The 22,474-nt window shown below is 46.0% G+C and overlaps 1 protein-coding gene across 11 annotated transcripts in view; it reads right to left on the bottom strand.

Moving 5' to 3' along the window:
- Positions 1-452: 452 nt before the first annotated feature.
- The window catches only part of NEDD4L (NEDD4 like E3 ubiquitin protein ligase), a 338,970-nt gene continuing 316,948 nt past the window's right edge, over positions 453-22,474 (bottom strand). For all 11 annotated transcript variants that reach the window (XM_019937118.3, XM_019937121.3, XM_019937126.3 and 8 more), the window contains 7 exons: positions 17,860-17,933; positions 15,657-15,717; positions 14,092-14,151; positions 12,506-12,613; positions 10,798-10,894; positions 9,970-10,042; positions 453-5,378 (listed from right to left, as the gene is read on the bottom strand). In XM_019937118.3, coding sequence (XP_019792677.1) covers positions 5,276-5,378; positions 9,970-10,042; positions 10,798-10,894; positions 12,506-12,613; positions 14,092-14,151; positions 15,657-15,717; positions 17,860-17,933 — 576 coding nt within the window. In that variant the 3' untranslated portion in view covers positions 453-5,275. The remainder of the gene's footprint in view (positions 5,379-9,969; positions 10,043-10,797; positions 10,895-12,505; positions 12,614-14,091; positions 14,152-15,656; positions 15,718-17,859; positions 17,934-22,474) is intronic.

Here is a 22,474-nt window from a genome sequence, read left to right as displayed (position 1 = left end):
AAAAAGGGGAAAAAATTTTGAGGAGTCTACGTGTTTTATCAGGGAATTGACATGAGATCTGGATTCTGATAGCATCTCCCTTCTGAGAACCACCTTGAGCTTCATTACTGAGTCTCATTAACTGACATAAATTGAGGGTTAGATGAAAACTAGAGGTGAAAATGCCTTTCCAGGAATGGACGTTATATTACCACTTGGGTAATACATCAAGTCATTAATTCTCAAATTTAATAAAAAGACAGACGGCTAAGAATAGAGGTGCATCCCATTAAGCTCAAGCCATGTGTTCTGGGCAGCCTTTAATGATGTTTTTAAAGATGTGGAACTTCTAGGGAGATTAAGGACGTGAACATACTATCTATAAATCCGCAGGCATTTAAATAACCTCCGAGACAATCAAGGCGATGCGCTCGCAAAGAAGCTTTAAATCAGACAACCCGTAATACGTGATGTAGAAAAAGTTCCAGCTTCCATAATTCTTTATTAAATATTTGACAAGTTGCATCACTTCTTTACAACGACTTCATTTTGTCACATTACTCTTTTGCTGTCAGGTAAAACAATCCACAATTTCTCTTTAGATCTCCCAAGAAAAACGAAAAGCAAAAAGGATTTGTCCTTCAACTAAACGTTTTCTGTCTGTATCAAATTCAACCGTATTTTACAGCTATTCTGATTGTGAAAATGAGCATTTATCCATACGTTGTCTTCTAAAAATTTTCCAAGTTGTTTGGTTTTTAATCACTGTATCAAATGGTACTTGGCTTTATTTAGGAGGTGGGTTTATAATAAAAAGTTATGAAACATTGAGAATTCATTTGGAATGCTTGAAACTGTTTTTCACCTTAAAAGTCACTGTTTTTTCATGTTTCGTTTGATAATAGGTGCTGAGTTAAGAGATGACGGCATATTATATCATCATCTTCCTGGGGTGCTCTCAGGCTCTGAGGGTCAGAATTCTCAGGACACAGCTTGGAGAAAACTGTAGAAGGGACTAAACTCTCACTCCCTTTCGAAACCAGATTCCTCAAGGTAGGTGTAAAAATGCTATACAAATATGTAAAGATATATTTGGACAGCATAGGTACGTATATAACATACATAGTAGTGAAGGAAGCACAAAGATATGCAAAGTTAACATGAAGGAAACCGTGACAATCTAGGTGAAATTAGTCTGAGAAAGAGGGGCAGACCGGTTTATGTAGGAGCACAGATGTGTGGACACAGGGTCATGGTCATGAGAAGGCTTACAATGCACTGATACAGGTTGAGAAGGTAGTACACAGAGGTCTGTCGCCAATGTTGTTATATTCTATCATTACTCATACAAACACAAAACCAACCAACACAAAGACATGCATCTTAAACATGCGTTGCTCTGCACCTAACACCTTTGACGAAGGGGAGCAGTCTAATGAGGTTTTCTTGGAAAATTCTATACCAACAGAAAGCTCTCCTTTTCTATGAAACATACCAGCTCACGTCCTAATGCTACAGCTTTGTCTCCGACGCACTGAAAACACTTTTGGGTCGGGGTGTGTGTGTATGCAAATGTATATACACTGTTCATTAAGGCTTCGATAAATTAAAAAAAGTGGTCCAAAGTATGTCACATTTTCTTCCCAGTTTCAAAATCTAAAGTACAAAGTGGAGTCTATAAGGATTTTTAAAAAAACACATCTCAGCCCTAAAATTGGCAGTTTTGACTTGACTTATCAAGATGTACCCTGAAGTCTGAATAAGACGGAGGTAGTACAGGACCTCCTGGGGGGTCAGGAAGGGAGCAGGCCAGGCAATTACCCTGCACAGCAGTGTCCCCTACTGGCAAGGCAGAAAATGACACCAGAGTCAGTACAGGGGTGCAGAGTCAGGGTGAGGAGGAAAGAGCAAACAAAGAGAAGCGCTAGCACAGGGCCTGGGTAGGGGCTTGAGAATTGATTAACCCAGGCTCTCTTCATAGAGTCTGTAATTTCAGAGGTGAGCTACAAGAGCTAGGAAAATACTTGAGTCACGTGTGGAACAATTATTAACTGTTAGACAACATGTACCATTGCTGTGTGATCTTGCCAGTTCCAAACTGGTTCTCTTGAAGAGCAAGTTCATATGCAGCAAATCTAACTGTTCTGTTTAACAATGAGATGTAGAAAGTGGTTCAAACATTTTGCAAACCATTTCTCTCAGAATCTGTCACTGCATCCTTATGTGGGAGGAATAATCCACGTCAGGTTGCTTTAAGCATCTGTCATCTGACCTTAGGGAGTATCTGACGTTAGCTACCAATGGGCCTTTGGTAAATAATGGCAAGTATTTCAGGAAAAAAGAAAGAGCGCTGAGACGAATGCCTCGCTGTTTCCCGTTCCAGAGGCAGCAGGTAGAAAAGCAGCACACTCTCTGAAGCTAAGCCCACTGGGTGGACTTTCCAAATTCATCTTTAGGCTGACAGGAGTCAGAAATAGAAATACCCAGGACTTTACAGGTGGCTGTGATAACCGAGGTTTAAAAGACCTTCAACATGCGATATGTATGTAAACCCTGGCATGCACTTCTTAACCTCAAGGCAGAATGGCCCGTAACAACTCTGTTTCAGCGAACTGAAGAAGCTAGATTCAGGTAACTTCTAAGAAAGCAGAAGCTCTAAGAGACCCTGGACTGCAGAGTAGCGTCGCTGCTAAGGACTAGATGAGGTGACACCGCCGTCCTGCCGTCGTCCCCCAGGCCCGCTGACCGGAGCAGGCAGAGGCCCAAGGGACCGCCTGGCAGCCTGCCCCCATGCAGTGCATTTTCCTTACTGCCTTCTGTGGTTACGTCGCGAAGGTGATGGACAGTGGTCATCAGGGTTGAGAGGAAACAAGAGGGGTGACTATGTTAGACAAAGAGTGAAACGCTGAGAATTGATGAGAGCCAGGGAACGTTATTTGGATTAAAAAAAGAAAACCAAAACCCCCAAACAGACTCTAGACCCGGCACTTTTGAGCGGTCACTGAAATCAGATATTAAGGGATAGATGAGCTGAATTGTCATTCACAGTTACTGCCTTTCAAGTATTCATGGGGGTCTATTTCGGTAATTCTTATCTGTTCTTGGCACAGAAATTATCTTAGGATGGGTTTTCGTTCTTATTTTCAATACTTTGCCTAATTTGCATTTAGTGAATATTCTGATTTTTTGGAATATACAGTTTACAAAAAGAAGAATCCCAGTTCTTAGACAAGAATCGCTGGATTTCTCCCCCTATAAATTACACACTCATTCTCAGAACCCATCCAAGCATACTGCTCTCCCAGGCTTTAGCGTAAGTCATAAAAAGAGAGCCGAGTCTGGACTTGAGGGGCTACAGGAAGGCGGAGGTTTGCCACTGAGACATCTGTTACATTGAGTGATGGGAAAAACATCCCACCAATAGGTAAAAATAATGAACAATATCGTTTTTTCTAATTATGCAATACCTAGGTTTTCTGATCACTACTGGATTTTAAAAAATCAATATGAAAAGGGAACAATCCTCAGCTCTGCAGAAATCCACCTTCTTTTAGACACCTAGGCCTCTGCGCCGCTTCAGAAAACTCCTTGACAAGCACAAACATTCGTGGCTTCCCACAAGCCACCCAGAGCCGGGGTAAACCGAGTTTGTAACGCCAAAAGATCCTAAATGGAGGCCCTGAAACCACGATTTTATTGTCTTATCTACAACTGGCAAGAGGTGAGAAGGCTAGTGTCCCCTGACTGCCACCACGGGTCCAGGACAACACAGGTTAAGAAGGACAGCAGGATTGCTGGACTCCCGCCCTGCCTCAGGCGTTCTTTCAAAACATGACAGAATTCTGCAACAAGGACTCACAAGCGGCCAAGGATCGAATCCCACAGAACCCTCCATCCCCGCCAGGACCAGCTGAAGAGCCGGACGACAGGGATCAAGCCTTCTCTCGCACGTCTAACCCAGCACACGACAGACACGACTTGGGCAGTTCACGGTATGGAAGCATGCAACATGTCACTGGGAACAAAACCCGGTTAGATTAACTGTGAATCTTTGCAGCGGCACAGAAATCACAGAACGATTGGCGAGGACGGGTCTGTAGGCTGAGCTTTACAGCCAGGCTTTATACGCCAGCAGCCAGCTTCACGATTGATAGCTATTGCACCGGAAAGGTGTGTGCAGAGGGCAGGCATCAGCCTCACGGTCAACGCGCATGACAAAACCCCCCCAGGAACCAGATGTGGCCTCCATGTCGTGCATAAAGTGCCTTCAGAATTGGCGCGGTTAGAACAAAGGTGGGTTATTTAGCTACCATCAGCAAACGTGTACGAACAGGAGACTGCACAGGGCTGGTTCCCACAGTTTCAAATCGCGCAGTGCCAAGTTTCGTTCAAGTGTCTCTACTGAGAACAGCAAAGAGGAAGACATGACAGAAGAAGGACTGTACAGCAGCAAGAAGGGTTAAGTAAATAACTTCTCTTACGAGAAACGATCGTCCAACCCTGCCTCAAGTGTGCTCTAGCACACGTAATTGCCTCTAAGGAATAATGGTGTGATTCCTTCAAGTCAACACAAAGTTTGTCATGCTATGTTACAATGCTCTCAGCCTGCAGCTATTATGCTAAATTTGTACAAAAAACGTAATTATCCAGTTTGTTTTCATTCTGAGCATGGAAAAAATCGTCATGATGCCTAATGTTATGGTTTAAATTCTCTCCAAGTATTTGTCTGTAGAAGGCTTTCGGACAAAAGTCATTCTTCCAATGCTAATCAGGTAGGGCGTGGGGCTGTCCAAGTACTTTAAAAATGTCACTGACATTAAACCTGGCGTGAAATTCAAATACAAAAAAATAATATGCTCACTTTTCCAAGTACATGAGACATCTTTAATTGTAGTGAAATAAAATCTGCAAATCGGTCTAAATCATTTTAAAAAGTAAACATGAGTTGTAATACTATACCTGTAGAGTGATTAATTCCATTCGCTGTCATTATAAAGTATGTAAAATATTTATTAAGGGCTTGGCCTACAGAGGCACAACATAAATAGAATAAGTCCTCCTAAAATGTAATTAGTATACACATCAACCAGTTGGTAATCTGTGGTGGAAAATGCAGGAACGCGACCCGGGACTGGGTTCCCATGTTGGCGCGTGGGCAAGTCGCGGGCGAAGGCTCTGCTCCAGGAGTCCGCGCCGTGCGCTGCTCTCTGCCAGCATCTCTGCAGAGTCTGTTAGGCGAATGCAAAAGTGCAAGCAGGACTTGCGTGAAGAACAACCCTCCCGAGGCCGGGGGCACTTAATCCACCCCCTCGAATCCTTGGGCATTTTCCACAGCCATGAGAAGCTTCTCTCGTAAATCTTCAAAGGTTTCATATGGAGGTAAGTCAAGGCGATTAAAGCTGCAAAAGTTAACAAGGAAGCGTAGGTAAAAAGCCATCATCACTGCCCTTTAGTTACCGCAGCACTTCCTAGATCTGGCTAAGGGGGCACTTGGTGTTCCAGCAGGAGGATGTCAAAGTCTCAACTCGCAAAAATATTTCTGATTATCGAAAAGTAAATTCCAGCGATGACACTGCCCACACCAAACATGCTATAGTAACCTACGGGGGAAGAGAAAGGAATTTTCTGATCGTCCATGAACCCTCTCTACTGGGACCAAACGTGGATCCTGGAAAACCCTGCCAGGAAGGGAGACAAGACAGGCAACGTAACTGACATACACACAGAGATGTCAAAACCCTTGAAACACAAAGAACTTCCGCAGCAGGATGAACCGAGGCTGCATCTGTTTTTAACGCTCTCCTTCATTCGACACTATTTTAGGAAGCCCCAGCGCTTCTCCACGTAACATATCGCTTTGTCTTTAGCGCAGCCCTGTGAGGCACGTTACGTTTTCTCAGTCCTGCAGATGTGGGTCCCGGAGCCCAGCGGTGGGTCAGCATGCCCCAGGTCTCACCCCTGACAGCACCGCAGATGCGAGACCAGAACCCAGGCTGCCTGCAGCTCTGGGACCCCAACACTGAGCTACCCTCTAACCAAAGTCAGGCAAGTCATCAACACGTGGAGTGAAAAGCCTCACTTATAAGAAGCCCCTACATACCTTGAGGCTTTGGCAGGGGCGTTACAAGTCACCTCGGTGACAGTGAGGTCTCCATACATACATGTGACCTCTGTGAGCAAAGGACTGCACTTGTCCATGGGACTGAGTTCAAAGTCTGTCTCTGCCACCGGCCAGCTGTGTGACCTCAGACAAGTCGCCTCCGTCCCTAAATCTGTCTGCTCTTCTGTGAAATGGGGAGACTGCTGCAGAGTGCTGGGAGGGTCAGATCAGAACATATAAAGGGGGTCTGGCACACAGCAAGCCCCAGAGCCAGCGACCATTGCCATCACTCACACACCATTCACCGCCGGCCCCCACTGGGCATGAGGAGCTAGAGCCCCAGACACAGAACTGGTGCCCGTGCAGGTGGGCTGCTGGCGGGCACCTGTCATGACGATAGCCACACGCACACACACACGTACACACGTGCCTTCGTTCACGATGCTTTAGTAAGAGCTAACATTTGTAGAGCATTTGCCCCGTGCTAGAACCATTAAGGACTTTTCATCTATCACCTCAGTGAATCCCAGCAACCAGCCTGTAAGGTAGGTACTGCCTCATCCCTATTTATAGAGAAGGAATTCAAGGCACAGAGAGGTTGGGTAACTTGCCCAAGGTCACACAGTAAGCGGTAGAGCCAGGATTCAGCCCCAGGCTGGCTCCAAAGCCCAGATCTGCTTCTGCTGCCTCAGCATTTAAAAGTGCTCGCTCCTGGCACTGACATAGGTTTCCAAGCACGAGCAGAACAACTTCTTATGTTTTAAAAGCTAATGATTATCAGCAGCAGTAGGAAACAGACACATGTCCATGGTGGGCCCTTTAACAACCCCTAAAGTATTTAGTAAGACACACTGAGCTCTGAGATTGTTTTTTTTTTTTAACAGTCACCAAACATCAAAAGACACAGCAGAGCAGAACACCGTGCTTCTCAAACCAGAGGTCTCAGAAACCCAGGAATCCTGAAGGCGTAAGTCTAAAAGAAGTTTTCAATTTTTGGTTTTCATCATGATAATGATTTCAAACATCATTTCACCAGTGACAGAGACAGAATTCCACTTCTGCAGGGTATACTTAAGAGAAGAGGTGGCTGTCGTCTTGATTTTAAGTTGGTATTTCACAGTCCAGGGCCTGCAATCCCTGTGGGGTTTCAAGGATCTGTGGCCATTTTTTCCCTTGAAAAAAGGTCCATACATTATTCAAGTTTGAGAAATACTGGAGTAATGGAGAGAGAAAGGCAAACAGGGGAATGTTAAGAGCTGAGGTCTGGAATTATGTTAGCGCTCTGTGCCTCAGTTTCTCCATCTGTAAGGAGAGGGCAGTGATATGACCCACCTTTTAGAGTCGTTGTGACGATGATATGGGTTAATATACATGAAGTGCTTAGGGTGATGCCTGGAACACAGTAGAGCTTAACAAGTGTTACCGTTACTTCTGACGTCAGGAGACAGGGCTGGCCTGCCACCAACTAGCTGTGTGACCTCATTAACCTCAGTGGCTTCAGCCTCGTCGTGTGGCCAAAGGAGGTTATTTTTAGGTGGGTCTGTGATTCTTAGTAAAGCGGAATTTTAGCTATCCCAGCAGTGACCTTTTACAGAACAGAGGAATGAAGGCCTTTAATGCTGAGACACTCAGCAGTTACGTCTGAGAGTTTCATGAAAGCTCAGAGAGAAGCAGCTCCACCCGCCCTTGCTCTCCTAGTAAATCAGGTTTTCATTTTGAAGCTTAATTGTGTATTTTACATTTTCATAAAACATGGAAGAGATTAAACATACGTGTGGCTAGGTTTTATTTCGCCACATATACGGCTGTCGCTGTGAAGCAGCCAGCAAAGCGCCTGTTTCCTACGTTACAGCGGGAGGCGGGGCTGGATGGAAGGAAAGCCACAGCAGAGAAAACAGAGTAAGTCCCACCCCACCAGCCGGTGTGGCTTCAGTAGAACTAGCGCTCTCCGCTTGGTCTGGGGAGAGCATCATTGAAGGAAAAACTCCTTGAATGCTTTAATCCTGTGACACACAGCGAAGCAGCCAGGCTTTGGTAAGAGCTGGCGGGGTTGCTCTCCTCCTGGGTGTAGACCTCTGCCTAAGGAAGAGCAATGATTCTACACCCTAGCTGTCCTCACCAACCGCCGGGGAAGCTCTGAAAACCCCACGGCCCAGATCACACACCAGGCCAACTAGGTCAAAATCTCTGGAAGTGGGACCCACCCCGGCACCAGTATTTTGTTTTTAATGCTTTCTAGGTGGTTCCAACGTGTAGCCAAGGTTGAGAGCCGCTGAGTACAGGGTCTTATCTGGGCAGCCCCTTATTTTAGTGGTGGCTCAGCACGTGAACTCCGAAATAGAAGAAGAATCCAACTGCAAGATATCTGTCTATAGGGCCACAGAGGGTCATGGGATGAACACTCAATTACTCGGTTCTCTTTGAAGAGTCTGGAAAGAAAGTGAACCGTATCACAGAGGCAGTAGCTTAACTGAAGTGGTCAGGGGTTGGAATCCTGGCAGACCCGAGTTCAGATCACAGGATCTGGGAGCCTGTGCGCTACGGGATCACGAGGAAGCTTCCCCAGAGCCCCCAGGAAGGCTAACAGTGCACTTCAGGCTGCCAGAAGGTTGAGGGTCTGACCCACGCAGGCAGCCGCGCCCAGTGAGGCAGCTGTTCCTCCAGCTGAGTTTGGGAGCTCTCCCCCCACATCCCGCCAGTGCTGGGGCTCGGGTCAGTGCTGGCTGCCTTCCAAATGAAGGCTACTGAGCCCGGAAAGCTACACCTGACTGATTATCGTTTGGAACAAAAGCTCCACGGCCAGAACATTCTACCCCCAAGAATAAAGGCAGAGGATCAAGGGACACTGCCTGCTCTGGCGATCGGCCAGTTGTAGCGAGAACCAGCCCGCTCTCCCGGTGCCAGCGGGCAGGGACCACATCCGTTCCTCTCAGAGTCCTACGAATGATAGAAATGGGGAAAAACGTGCTTTCCGGCGAGACGAGGGAGTCGAAGAGAAGCAAAAGGCCTTTCATAGTCCATTTTCCACAAACGCACCTTGATGAGATCTCTCTCCTAGCTGTGCTGGGCAGCACAGGACGGCCCAGCGGCCCCGGCAACCCCAGTTCCCGTGGGAAAGGAGGATGCTGGGTGCTGACCAGCCACAGGGCTCCCCCTCCACCTGCTTCCTAAGAGCAAGAAATCAAATCCTGTGGGGTGACCAACCCCGGGGACACGGGAGCCCGAGTGACAGGAGCTCCCGGAGAGCTCCTGAGGTCTTCTCTTTGCTGGGTTTCACGAAACTCCTGGGGTTTCCCTCCAGGAAGGCCTCCCTCTCGCCCTGCACCCGGAGGCCTTCGGAGCACAGCCGCGCCCCGCATGTGCCTCCCTGAGCAGGGGTCCTTGGTCGGACCTCTGACACTCCTCTGGCCACACGCACGTTGCTAAATCTCAGACTTACGGGTTCTGGATGGCCATGGGAGGCCTTTCAAAAACTGTTGCCAAAGGGAATTTCATCCACGGTTCTAAACCATTTAAGGTTGGGGTAAAAACTCAATCTGTTCAGAGGCTGGGAGCGGTCGTATCCACATAGGGAGAATATATAGTGAAATCTCTGCTTCCCAGAATAATTAGGGAAGGACGGGGTTTGGAGGAGGAACTCCCCTCAGGAAGCAGGAATGGGGATTCAACCCTTCACATATCAAAAAAACCGGGCCCATTCAAATCTTGGGTGGTTTAATTTCACCAGCATCACTGTACGATCTGTATTTTCACCTGTATCACTGACAGTTCATACTCTAAACGCTGAATGGTCAGGGAAAGTAGCACTCTAGCCTGTAGCCCAGCATCATACTCAGCTAAGTGTTTTAAAATACTGTCTGTCAACAACTGTGTGGTTTTCCGTCACTCACCATGTGTGAGCTCTGGGCAGTTTTTCAGGACTTCCCCATTGCTCTATTGTAAACAGCTGAGGACCATTGGAACCTAGACAAAAAAAGGAAGAAAAAGAAATGCTAAGAGGCTCAAGGCAGTAGAACAAGACGAAGGAGGGGCTGAAGGAAAGGGAGGGGTGGGCAGGGCGGGCCTGGGGGTGAGCCTTGGGACACCCTCTGTGGCTGTGACGTCACAGTCAGTACTTAACAACGGGGGGGACGCAAAGGGTCTGCACGACCTCAGGACACAGACTCTGTGTCGCCATCAGAATGGAATCGCACCAAGCTGAACAGAGCCGACACAATAACGTAACGATGTGCAGACAACCACAGCCTTTCAATCCAGCCCTGGAAGTTTAAATTTAAAACTGCTTCCGGGGGAAAAACTGAACCGTGATGACCTTTAATATGTCGAGCAGAGAGTGACTTTTTCATCTATAGTGAGCCCTGAGGAATTCTGCCTCGTGGAGGGGAGGAGTGCTTTCAGTGCTCAGTTTACAACCACTGGATGATTCTGCAAAATCTAGTTGTTTTTTGAATATACACCAAAAAACAGAAAGAAAAAAGAGACCAATCTTATGGCTGTCTGTATAAAAACAAAAACAACCCCCTGCTTTTATATACAGGTAACTGCACAGACAGCTGAGGTGACGGCACGCTGCCCCATCTCTTTCCGTGATGTATGTCTGTTGGGTCCAGGCGAAACCCACATGGCTAGAAGCCCGGGAGGCAGTCTTCTGGGGCCACAGCTGATGTCTGGGTAGAGACTCACGGTGGGAGGACGAAGTCTAACGGTACCCTGCTCACCGTAAAGTTCGGCAAATCCATTCATAGGGACTCGGGACGTCCCCGTGACAAACTGGAGTAACCGGATACGCTTTTCAGCGTCCATCAGCAGCACAGCCTATGAACGGAGGCAGAAGGTCATTATGCTCATGTAACACGAGGCACGTCTGCTGCAGTGCAGATGGGCAAAACTTCATCTTATTTATAGTGCAGTGGGAGACCTAGACAGTTGACTCTGCAAACTTTTTTTTTTTTTTTATGGACATCACAATACCAGCCTCTGCAACCTCAGACTGAAGGATCACAGTGTCTCTTTCTTCTTCTGCCAACTGGTCAAAATAAGTGGTAAAAAAAAAGCACACTTGGGACTTCCCTGGTGGCGCAGTGGTTGAGAATCTGCCTGCTAATAATGCAGGGGACACGGGTTCAATCCCTGGTCCGGGAAGATCCCACATGCCGCGGAGCAACTAAGCCCGTGTGTCACAACTACTGAGCCTGTGCTTTAGAGAGCCCGCAAACCACAACTGCTGAAGCCCGCGTGCCACAACTACTGAAGCCCGTGCGCCTAGAGCCCATGCTCTGCAACAAGAAGCCACTGCAATGAGAAGCCCCCGCACCGCAACGAAGAGGAGCCCCCGCTCGCCACAGCTAGAGAAAAGCCCGCCCACAGCAAGGAAGACCCAACGCACGCAGCCAAAAGTAAACTAAAAAAAAAAAAAAGCACACTTGTTGATGGTACTGGGCTCATGTTTCTGTATGTGAGGCCTGACGGTCCCCCTGAGCCAGTTAGAAATACACACCATTTGAGAGGGGGAACCCAGGTTATGAGGCAGGATATTTGACTGTAGCTAAATTCTCTAAAGACAACATTTTAGAAAAAGAAAGAAAAAGAGGCCAGGCTAGGCTCCTGAAATAATCTGTGTATCTTACATATCTGAATTATTCTAAGAATCGAGTTGGCTTCACTGGTAAAGTTACTTGAACTGATATTAAAAAAAATATATCCAAAATCAAGGCTGAGCGAAACTTGGACTAAGATGTTAGGATCTGAAGATTCTGCTTTACTTCCTTTTCTCTCTGCTGCACTTGAAATGTTATTAATAATAGACATTTAGAAATTAAGACAAGGTCAATGATTTCTTATTTCTGTAAGTAAATTATCAGCGCTTTTCCCCCTGTAATTCTTTCAAAGTCAGTTTACTGCCCTCCTTTGGACCCGCTCGTTACTATTTCACTTCTCTTCTGCAATGAAAAGGATGTAAACACTGGTCTTTAGAGAGTAAATCAGATTTCATTTGCATCTTTGATTGGAAGATGTAAAGATCAAAATGTTTGTTGGAATTAACAAAAAAAGTTGGGAAAATGGTTTTTGAAACCAACATGGCATCTTGGAAAAGTCAGCCCCAAAGCATGCTTTTGCCCTGAGAAGCCTCCCATTCCTATTCCCACTCTGGAGGACTAGTTCTAATTCTTGAATCCAATTATCTGTCTTTCAGGATCGTCCTACTCAGTGGTTTCCTCAAACAAAAGCACTTTAATAGGTGGTCGAGGAAGACAGTGTAGCCTATTCAAGACAGCCATCCACCACAGTTCCAGAAAAGCAGCGGTGAGGGCTGCTTCTGGCTCGGCGGGCCTCTTCTCTCCCCCAGGAGGCCAGGTACCAACACAGCCCCAAATGCAGCAGCAAGACCACGGGAAGGCAGCACAGGACCCCGGACTCTGGCCTTACCTTCCAGAACCACTGAATCACAGGGTGGTTTGGGCAGTAGCCGTTCTTGTAAATAGAATGTTGTCGCCAGTCGTTCACATCCACGTCGCCAAGGCCGCACATCAGCAACTGGGAGGGAGATGGACCAGATTTACCCAGAGGTAAACAGGGCACACCGTGAAAACCGAAGAAATACACCGGAGAAAAGGCCTTTCCTCAGTGCCGGCATCACGTCACGTGCAAAGCAAGATAAGCCAGCGAACCATAAAAACAAATGAAGGGGAATACGTGTTCCACATCCTAGCTGCCTCTGCAGATCAGAGACTGAGAGGTAACGAGGGGGACCCGACGCTAAAGCTTGTACAGGACGCCACGTTTCATGCTGGAAATCAGAAGCCCCAATCAATCACCTTCCCCGCCCCTCAAATCGCAGCTCGGTGCTCATAGATTTTCTTATGCTCCATTTACATCTGCTCTTTCATTACTCTGGCTGTTTCCTCTTCTGAGAGGTTATCTGTCTCAACAGTTGAAAATAACCTCCCCACCCACAGTAGAATTAGTGCTTTATGACAGCAAGAACTCATCTTCCCGGACCGATCCACCAGGTGAGGGCAATCACCTCACCTGCCTGGTGGCCCACGGCTGCAGACCTGTCCTAGCGCTATACTTGCAGCTCTGACTCACCAGTCTTGGGTCCACTTTTCTTATCACCTAACCCTCCTAACGAAGGAATGATACTCCCGCAGAGGCGCCAGCGTACAGTGGAAAAAGAACGAATCCAGAGGCCTGAAAACCGGGTTCATGGGCCTGACTGTGACGAGACCCTGTGAGGTCATTAACCTCTCCCTGCCTCAGTCGCCCCACCTGCCAAACAAAGGGCTTCCTCTACATGATGTCTGTGACGTCATCTATCTGGACGTTTCCATTTTAAGGTAAAGGAACAAAAGCCAGTCTACGGGAGACACGTCACTGGACAAATGGCCGGAGTCCTGTCAACAGCCTCTCAGCAGACAAAGCCTTCCTCCTCCTGTTTCTCTCAACATAAGGCGGGGAGACTCCTTTGCTTTTCAGGTTCCAAGTTCTCATCTACACCGACACAGAGAAGCTGGCACAAGCTACCATGAAACCACCTCCTGCCACTACCTTCTTGCCTCTGCCGGGCTTTCACTCCGCAGCACAGACCACTTCGATTTCACGGAGCCCCCTGCTCTACAGCCCCTCGGGGGCGCTCACATCCCCCACCCCCGGCTGAGTCCCCATTCGGCTGCCACGGTGGGTGCGTGGAGGACCGGGGTCCTCAGCCAGCCCCACCCTGGGAGCAGGGTGCTGCCACCCCAGCTCCAGGCCGTGAACCCAGCTCAGCGGGCCTCCCCCTGCCTGCTGCGTCCCTGATCTGCCCTCTCCCGGGCAAGGAAGCTACAGGTGACTATTTCTGCTATCCCCTCGTCCCTGATCGGCAAACACGCCAGCCCCTAAGAGACCCGCAGTAGAATTCACCTAAGCTTACTCGCTAGGACATTAGGGATCAGAGAATACTAAAATACCAAGTTGGGAAGTAATGAGATACTTAAAAAATCTCCTTTACACAAAATGTTTACAGTACAAACCTCCAGTTCATTTTCATCAAAAATTTTAATCAAATCAATAGGAAGCAGTTCCGTGAATCCCTGAAAGAAAAAAAGAAAAGCACTCTCAACACCTTTTTCCTCGAAAGAGACAAATTTTACAGGATAAACAAGCTTATTTTGGTTAGCCAGGAAAAATACACTGTTCACTGATGATTTATATGACAGTATTCAGTAATTTTAGTTCAGATAAAAACAGCAGAGTCACAAAATAAAAGTTTAAAAAGCAGTAGACTCCAGAAGATCCAGGTACTTGAGTAATTTTTGAAATGTTATAAAAATATGGGTTGCTGCAGGCAGGTGGATTCCAAAAGCCACTTATGACACATTGCTGTGAGTCAGGGTGTTCTCAAAGGCACAGGCCACAGACGCGCAAGCGAACCATTTAAAAATAAGGCAAAGATGAAATACGAGAGGAGGCGGTGTGATGGGTGGAAAGGAGCCAGGGAGCACAGACAGCCTGCCCCGGTCCCCAGGCTAGGCACCACTGACTAGTGCAGTGACCTAGGACGGACGCTCCGTGTCGCTGGGCCTCGCGTGTGGCCAGTTTCTGAAAGTGTGATCACCTGGGATAGGGCTGGGTAGGTTTCTCGTGTAAATACAGTATGAACCCTGCTGTTCTCCAGCGCCTCTAACTCACACGTTTCACCCTAAGTCCTGGAATTTTTCTGAGTGGTCTGCCTGGGCTGGCGCTATACTCACCACGAGCAGGTAACTGAACTGGGGTGAACTTAAGAGAGCATCGCCCAGCGAGAACCCTGCATCGATCGGTTCTTGTAATGTGCAGCTGGGACTTGTTCGCTTTAAGTAACTAATACCCATTATCAGGATTTAAAAAGGAATTGCGCTTTGGGTCCAAGGGAGCTGGTTTTTAAAATGAGGAAGCCCCTATTCTCTGCGAGGGGCCTCCCTCCTCAGGGGCCTGGGAGTATCACTGACATTAAATACTTGGGTCTGAGAAGTAACCACTTCACACTTTAATAAGGTGAGGAATTATTCAGACAGCCACGAGGAAAGGGCAGGGGATTTAAAAAAAAAAAAAAAGAAAAAAAAGTTCGACCAATGAGGTGGAAGGCATTATCATGGAGGGATGGCGTGACTGGAAACTGTCCCGAGTCCTTGCATTTCTTAGAACCCGTCACTGAAGCAAAAGGCAGAGATCCTCCCAGCCTTCCCTGGGTACCACCAAAAGCTGCAGGATGATGGTTCTAGCCTCTGTGGGGGAACCTGCCCTTCTGGGTCAAGTCTGTAAAGATTTCTCTTTAAAAACAGTTAAGGCAAATTAAAAAATAAGAGCAGCAAAGCCAGAGAACACTGACCAAAAAAAAAACAGACGAAAAGGTGGCAGTGCAGTGGCTCAACGCTCCTGCCCTGGAGACTGGAGATGCTGTGAGCAGTGCAGGCCTGACGTTCCTGCCCTGGGTCCCACACCCACGCCTGTCTCTGGGTGTGTGATCGCGTCTAATACCCTCCCTGCCCCCCAAGGAGGAGAACCGTCCTCTTTCAACCTAAAGGCACAGGCAAGACTCCCGGAGAACACGACTTACCTCCAAGAAGGCGTTCATTTGCTTTTGGACCCTGTTCACAAATCTCCACTGGATGACTAGGCTGTGGGAGGAAAACGGACAGCCCTTAGCCACGTTGCTCATCACTCGTGTGCAGTTCTTCCCCCCCAGCTGCGACTGCTTCTCGTTAAGCGGGGCGGGGAGAAAAGCCCGACGGCGGCCAAGGAGAGGGAGGGCATATGCTGTGGCACGCGCTGCTCATTCACGGATTCTTTCGAGAATAATGAGCACATGTGGAACCTAAAATCTCACTAAGGGTTTCAGAAGAAAGACTGATTTCTTTTCTCCCCCCAGATCGAGGCTTCGTTTATCAAAGCTGCTTTATAAACGTGACTGTTTGGAGAAAAAGGGAAAATGGGGTTTGAACACATATGTATTTGGGCATAACACGTGCACACACACACACATATGCACACACCCACATTTATGTACAGACATGTACATATTTTTAAGGGGAATACCCACTACAACGTATTTTATCATGTGATAATTCATTCTAGTATTCAACGTACTGATTTTCAAGGATGACATAATTTATCAGTACTTTACCACGAATACTTTTATACCAACACTTGGAGGATTAATGGTAAAACCTCTTGGAGTCACAGACAGCCACTGAAACCATATTCCCTGTGACAATATTTAGTGTACAGCAGAATTTACTGCCAGGCGTATCCACTTTGGATTCCACCTGAGGCATTCTGCCATGAAATAGCACAAGGACCCTGTCATGAAGGGCTCTCACATACGAGGTGGCACCATGGCAACGGCCCTCGAGGACCAGCCTGCTGCCCACTCACTGCTCAGAATATCGGGTTTGACTGGCTGTGCTGCAAGCACCAGCCCGACAGCCTACTTGCACCAGAGGATGCGGGCGGCAGGGAGCAGCCGGGGATTTCTATCCTCCTTTTTGCAGTGAAGCTAGTGGAGGCGCCCCGCAATTTGAAACCTAAAAGAATTAACTGCAAAGAATGACGCACAACATGTATCACAAGGTGCAAATACTCAGTCTCTCAAACCTAGTCACCCTGGGGTGTTGCTAAAAATCTATTCGAAGTCTACACTTTCTGAATGAAGACAACGGTGCCTGTCAGGACGTCGTCTGCTTGCTGAGACCGTCGAAGCTCAGCACAAGCGCCAATTAAGGTGAACAGGCAAGAAATGTAGTATCTTACTTCTAGTTTCTGATTAAGTGTAGCAAGCTTTCAGCTTGCAAGTGGAGAAGTCCATGCTCTGTCAGGGTCTCTAAGTAGAGACGCCAGCACTCTCCAATTCTTCCTGATTAGAAAGGAGAGTAGGTTTTTTTTTTTTTTTTTTTTTTGGCGGATGCTAAGCTCCTCAGCCAGTTCTCTGAATTCAAGTCCTGTGATCAACGGTGATGAGAGAGGACGGAACCCGGCTTGCTGAAATGGAGTTCTGAATGCAAACAAGGAGCCCAGGCCATGGCTGTAACTCACTAGATGAGCAGAAACTAGGATCCAGGAGCCAACCACCGTTAACGCTGACCTCGTCCCTGTTCGAGGACTAGCAAGGGCAACCTGGCAATCCTTGGAAGATACCAGAACGGTGAGCTCGAGGCATACGTATATACCAAAGAAGAAAATGTAAGCTGCCCAACTGTACCTTCTGCCCAGTACAGACTCCTAGGGTTACCCAACAGCTAGATTTCCAAAGGACTCAACATTTTGTCCCACCAAAGGACGCTGAGACTAAGAAAATTACAAACAGCAGGAACAATTCTTCATGTTTGCATGTGCTGAATTCTCCATCTCCATTTTAACTCTTCTCCTACATTTTCATTATGGAAAAGAGGTCAGGAGAGAGATGGAATATGTTCTCCTCGGTTGTTCCCAAATTTACCCCAACCGGCTGTTGACACTGCTCCATTGTTGTAATTCTCCATTTTAGACGAGATGCCCACAGGCTCCCAGAGTATTTGCCAAGTTACTCAACAGTGGCCCCTTTCTCTCCTCCCACTGCTCCTCTGCATGGCAGCAACACGAAGTCATGACACAAGCCAAACTCTGCATCCCATAATTCAGCTTCCTATTAGGCCAAGCCAGAAAGGAACTCATACTGTTAGAAGCGTGTCCACAATCTGCACGAACTGTTCTGGCAAAGGACGGCAACCGAACATGCTGTTCAATTTAATGAAAGAAAAGGCTGTAAGTAAGTGTGTACGTACTCAATGTATTCCCTTTTGTTTTCATTTGTTACCATTATTTCTGACCCATTGGGCTTCAGATCCACTTGATATGTCTGTAATTACAAAGATAAAACAACATCACCATCATGAAGTTACTTTGCATATTATCACTGAGTAATAACGTCTTACTGTAAAAGGAAGATAAGTAAAATTTATTCATAACTCTTTCCCAGCAAATGGGCTCTGTGTCCAAGAGAATGTCTGACGAGGCTTTTAAATTGTTAAGATGCTACACACGTAAAGATGTTATCATTGAAGGCAAATTATTTTATGGTTATTGATGAGTTTTAATTATTCTTCATACATTAGCAACAATGGAGAACAACAATTTTTCCATCTGCTACTGACTTATCAAGAAATTTAATTATCTTTAACAGAAAAGACAGGATACAACCATCAAGACTGCAGAGATCCAGATTTGTTGCTGAAAATTAGATTTTATAGCCATAAAAAAAAGATATGTGGAATTTCTTTCAAAGGAGCAAAACACAGGGACTTAAAAAAAGAAAGATGCTGAGAAAGTCAGGCTGAGGGATGGATTCACCTGCCACCCCTGGGAACCCCAGGCTTTGATGTGCATCCAGACGCCACCTCCTGGCTCCTCAGCCCCGAAAGCCCCTCCCTCAGCGTGAGCCAGGAGTGAAAAGAGCAAAGCAGCTGAACTCAAGGCACAGCCTTCTCCTCTGCTCTGAGCCAGCCCTGGCTTAACATCAAAGTGTACAGAGCAATAAGTAGCAGAAGGGAAGAGAAGGGAAGGAAGAGGCCTACTGACCTAACAAATAAAATGTTTACTCTCATGGAAATTCCAGGGAAATAAAAAGGAAACAAATACCACTCACAGCTCCCCTATTCAGAGGTAACCACATGTGTGTTCTGGTGGGATTCCTTGTGGTCTTTTTTCCCACATCCACCAGGCTACACCTGAGAGGAAGCCAGGCCAAGCCTGAGGGAGAGGGTTCTCCAGAGTAAGCACCCAGGCTGCATCCACCACGAGGGACACAGATTCAAACCTGCAGCAGATCTCCTGCTTTGGCAGAGGTCCCTTTCCAGGGACCCCTCCCCAGCCCTGCCACACACATGCGGGACAGACAGCCTCTCTGGCCTCAGTATCAGATCCTGTTCCTCTCCAAACGTTTTCTCTGATGATGCACTTGATTATTGTTCCTTTTCACATGGAGACAGCCTTTTCAATCAAAGCCCACTGATCCTCTGTCTCGGCCCTTCATATTTTCTTCTCTGTCCTTTTTTCTGTTATTCGGGAAGGGATCTCGTTTCCCTCCCACGTGACTGAGCTCCACTTTCCACAACATCAATTCAACGTTTTTACTGTCTGCAGTACGGACTTTGTTTTTTATTTTTTAACATCTTTATTGGAGTATAGTTGCTTTACAATGTTGTGTTAGTTTCTGCTGTACAACAAAGTGAATCAGCTGTATGAATACATATATCTGCATATCCCCTCCCTCTTGCATCTCCCTCCCACCCTCCCTATCCCACCCCTCTAGGTGGTCATAAAGCACCAAGCTGATCTCCCTGTGCTATGCAGCTGCTTCCCACTAGCTATTGGTTTTACATTTGGTAGTGTATATATGTCAATGCTACTCTCTCACTTCATCCCAGCTTACCCTTCCCCCTCCCCATATCCTCAAGTCCATTCTCTATGTCCGCGTCTTTATTCCTGTCCTGCCCTAAGGTTCTTCAGAACCAATTTTTTTTTAGATGCCATATATATGTGTTAGCATATGATGTTTGTTTTTCTCTTTCTGACGTACTTCACTCTGTATGACAGACGCTAGGTCCATCCACCTCACTACAAATAACTCAATTTCATTTCTTTTTATGGCTGAGTAATATTCCATTGTATATATGTGCCACATCTTCTTTATCCTTTCATCTGTCAATGGATATTTAGGTTGCTTCTATGTCCCGGCTATTGTAAATAGAGCTGCAATGAACATTGTGGTACATGGCTCTTTTTGAATTATGGTTTTCTCAGGGTATATGCCAGGAAGTAGGCATGGAGGGAACCTACCTCAACATAATAAAGGCCATATATGACAAACCCACTGGCAACATCGTTCTCAATGGTGAAAAACTGAAACCATTTCCTCTAAGATCAGGAGCAAGACATGGTTGCCCACTCTCACCACTATTATTCAACATAGTTTTGGAAGTTTCAGCCACAGCAATCAGAGAAGAAAAAGAAATAAAAGAAATCCAAATCAGAAAAGACATAAAACTGTTACTGTTTGCAGATGACATGATACTATACATAGAGAATCCTAAAGATGCTACCAGAAGACTACTAGAGCTAATCAATGAATTTGGTAAAGTAGCAGGATACAAAATTAATGCACAGAAATCTCTAACATTCTTATACAGTAATGACAAAAAATACAAAAGAGAAATTAAGGAAATACTCCCATTTACCACTGCAACAAAAAGAATAAAATACCCAGGGATAAACCTACCTACGGAGACAAAAGACCTGTTTGCAGAAAACTATAAGACACTGATGAAAGAAAGACGATACAAACGGAGAGATATACCATGTTCTTGGATTGGAAGAATCAACATTGTGAAAATGACTATACTATCCAAAGCAATCTACAGATTCAATGGAATCCCTATCAAACTACCACTGGCATTTTTCACAGAACTAGAACAAAAAATTTCACAATTTGTATGGAAACACAAAAGACCCCGGATAGCCAAAGCAATCCTGAGAAAGAAAAATGGAGCTGGAGGAATCAGGTTCCCTGACTTCAGACTACACTGCAAAGCAACAGTAATCAAGACAGTATGGTACTGGCACCAAAACAGAAATCTAGATCAATGGAACAGCATAGAAAGCCCACAGATCAACCCACGCACATATGGTCACCTTATCTTTGATAAAGGAGGCGAGAATATACAATGGAGAAAAGACAGCCTCTTCAATAAGTGGTGCTGGGAAAACTGGACAGCTACATGTAAAAGAATGAAATTGGAACACTTCCTAACACCATACACAAAAATAAACTCAAAATGGATTAAAGACCTAAATGTAAGGCCAGACACGATAAAACTCTTAGAGCAAAACATAGGCAGAACACTCTATGACATAAATCATAGCAAAATCCTTTTTGACTCACCTCCTAGAGAAATGGAAATAAAAACAAAAATAAACAAATGGGACCTAATGAAACTTAAAAGCTTTTGCACAGCAAAGGAAACCATAAACAAGACAAGAAGACAACCCTCAGAATGGGAGAAAATATTTGCAAATGCAGTACGGACTTTAATTGCTGCTGTATTTTCACTCTTCTTCAAATCCTTCCCTCCTGCCGGGTGCCCCCTTCCGGCTGCTGTCTTCCATTCCATCCGGTTGCCCCCCCGTGGTGACCTGCTCCTGTCCTGTGCAGGTCACGGCACTTTTTTGAAGATATTAAACAGTTCCGCTTAGGGAGTGGGATGGGAGGTCTCTTATAGTGAAACATCTTTAGTTCTTTGACAATTATCTGGAGGTCTGTAAGCAGTACTCATTTACACTTTTGTAGTCGATTGTTTGGGGGTCTGTAGTCAGTATTCATTTACACTTTTGTAATATTTTTTAATAAGACAGTTTTTCTTTCTCCCCCCATTTATTCCTCAAAGATTGTCTTGCTGTTCCCTTCCATGATGAGATTTTTCTATCAGATCCACACCAACTGACAAGTTAATAAATCCAAGCCCGGTTCTGGATTTTGAGAGGCTTTCAGTACAGTTCAGCTGTACTAGAACAGAATGTTTTCTGGGAGCTGCAATTTCCAGAGCTACTGAATGAGAGGGTCAACCACAGATGAGACAGGGCGGGGAGGGGAAAGGAGAAAAACACTTCTGGCGCCTCCAAAAGCAGCCCCTAGTGATGAAAACTGGCAGAATCAGCCAGCACTGCTGAGCGTAGAGAAACGGTTCTTATCAATGCTGGTGGTGAGGGTCTAACTGGTTCAACCTTTTGAAAAGATAATTTGGCAACAGGAGTCAAGATTTTAATGTGCATATGCCTTTTCATAATAATTTCTCTCTTAGGACTTATACCAAGAGAAAGAAATTGGTCAAGTGTACAAAATGTATATTCCAGGATTACACTCATCATACTGTTTACATAGTGAAATACTGAAATAGCCTCGATGCCGACCACTAGGGCACGGTTAAAAAAGGTACAGTCTATGAAACGGAATTCGGTGTAGCCATTAAAATGGTATTTACTGACACGGAAAGGTACCTACAATATACTAAGTTAAAACTGGATACACTGTACAATTCCATTTCTGTTGAAAAGATAAAACCTTGTGTGTGTGTTTACAGAGAATCATTCTGGAAGATACAAATCAAAATTTTACTTGTGATTTTTCTCTAGGTGGTAGGAACTATGAGTGACTTTAATATGTGTTTATTGTACTGACTTTATTTTTATTACTAAGGTTAATATTTTGCAGTCAGATAAATAAAATTGTTTTTGAAAGAAAAAAAGAAAAAATAACAAGACCGGACCATACTCTCTGTGCCGAGTAAGGAATCGTCGGCTGGGGCAGCCGTGGGTCACGTGGTTGATTGGGGCTCACGTGTAGGT

This window comes from Tursiops truncatus, chromosome 13 (assembly GCF_011762595.2).
Source record: "Tursiops truncatus isolate mTurTru1 chromosome 13, mTurTru1.mat.Y, whole genome shotgun sequence".
NCBI classification, from domain to species: domain Eukaryota; kingdom Metazoa; phylum Chordata; class Mammalia; order Artiodactyla; family Delphinidae; genus Tursiops; species Tursiops truncatus.
Note: the sequence above shows the minus strand (reverse complement) of the source record. Positions and strands in the feature narration are given on the sequence as shown.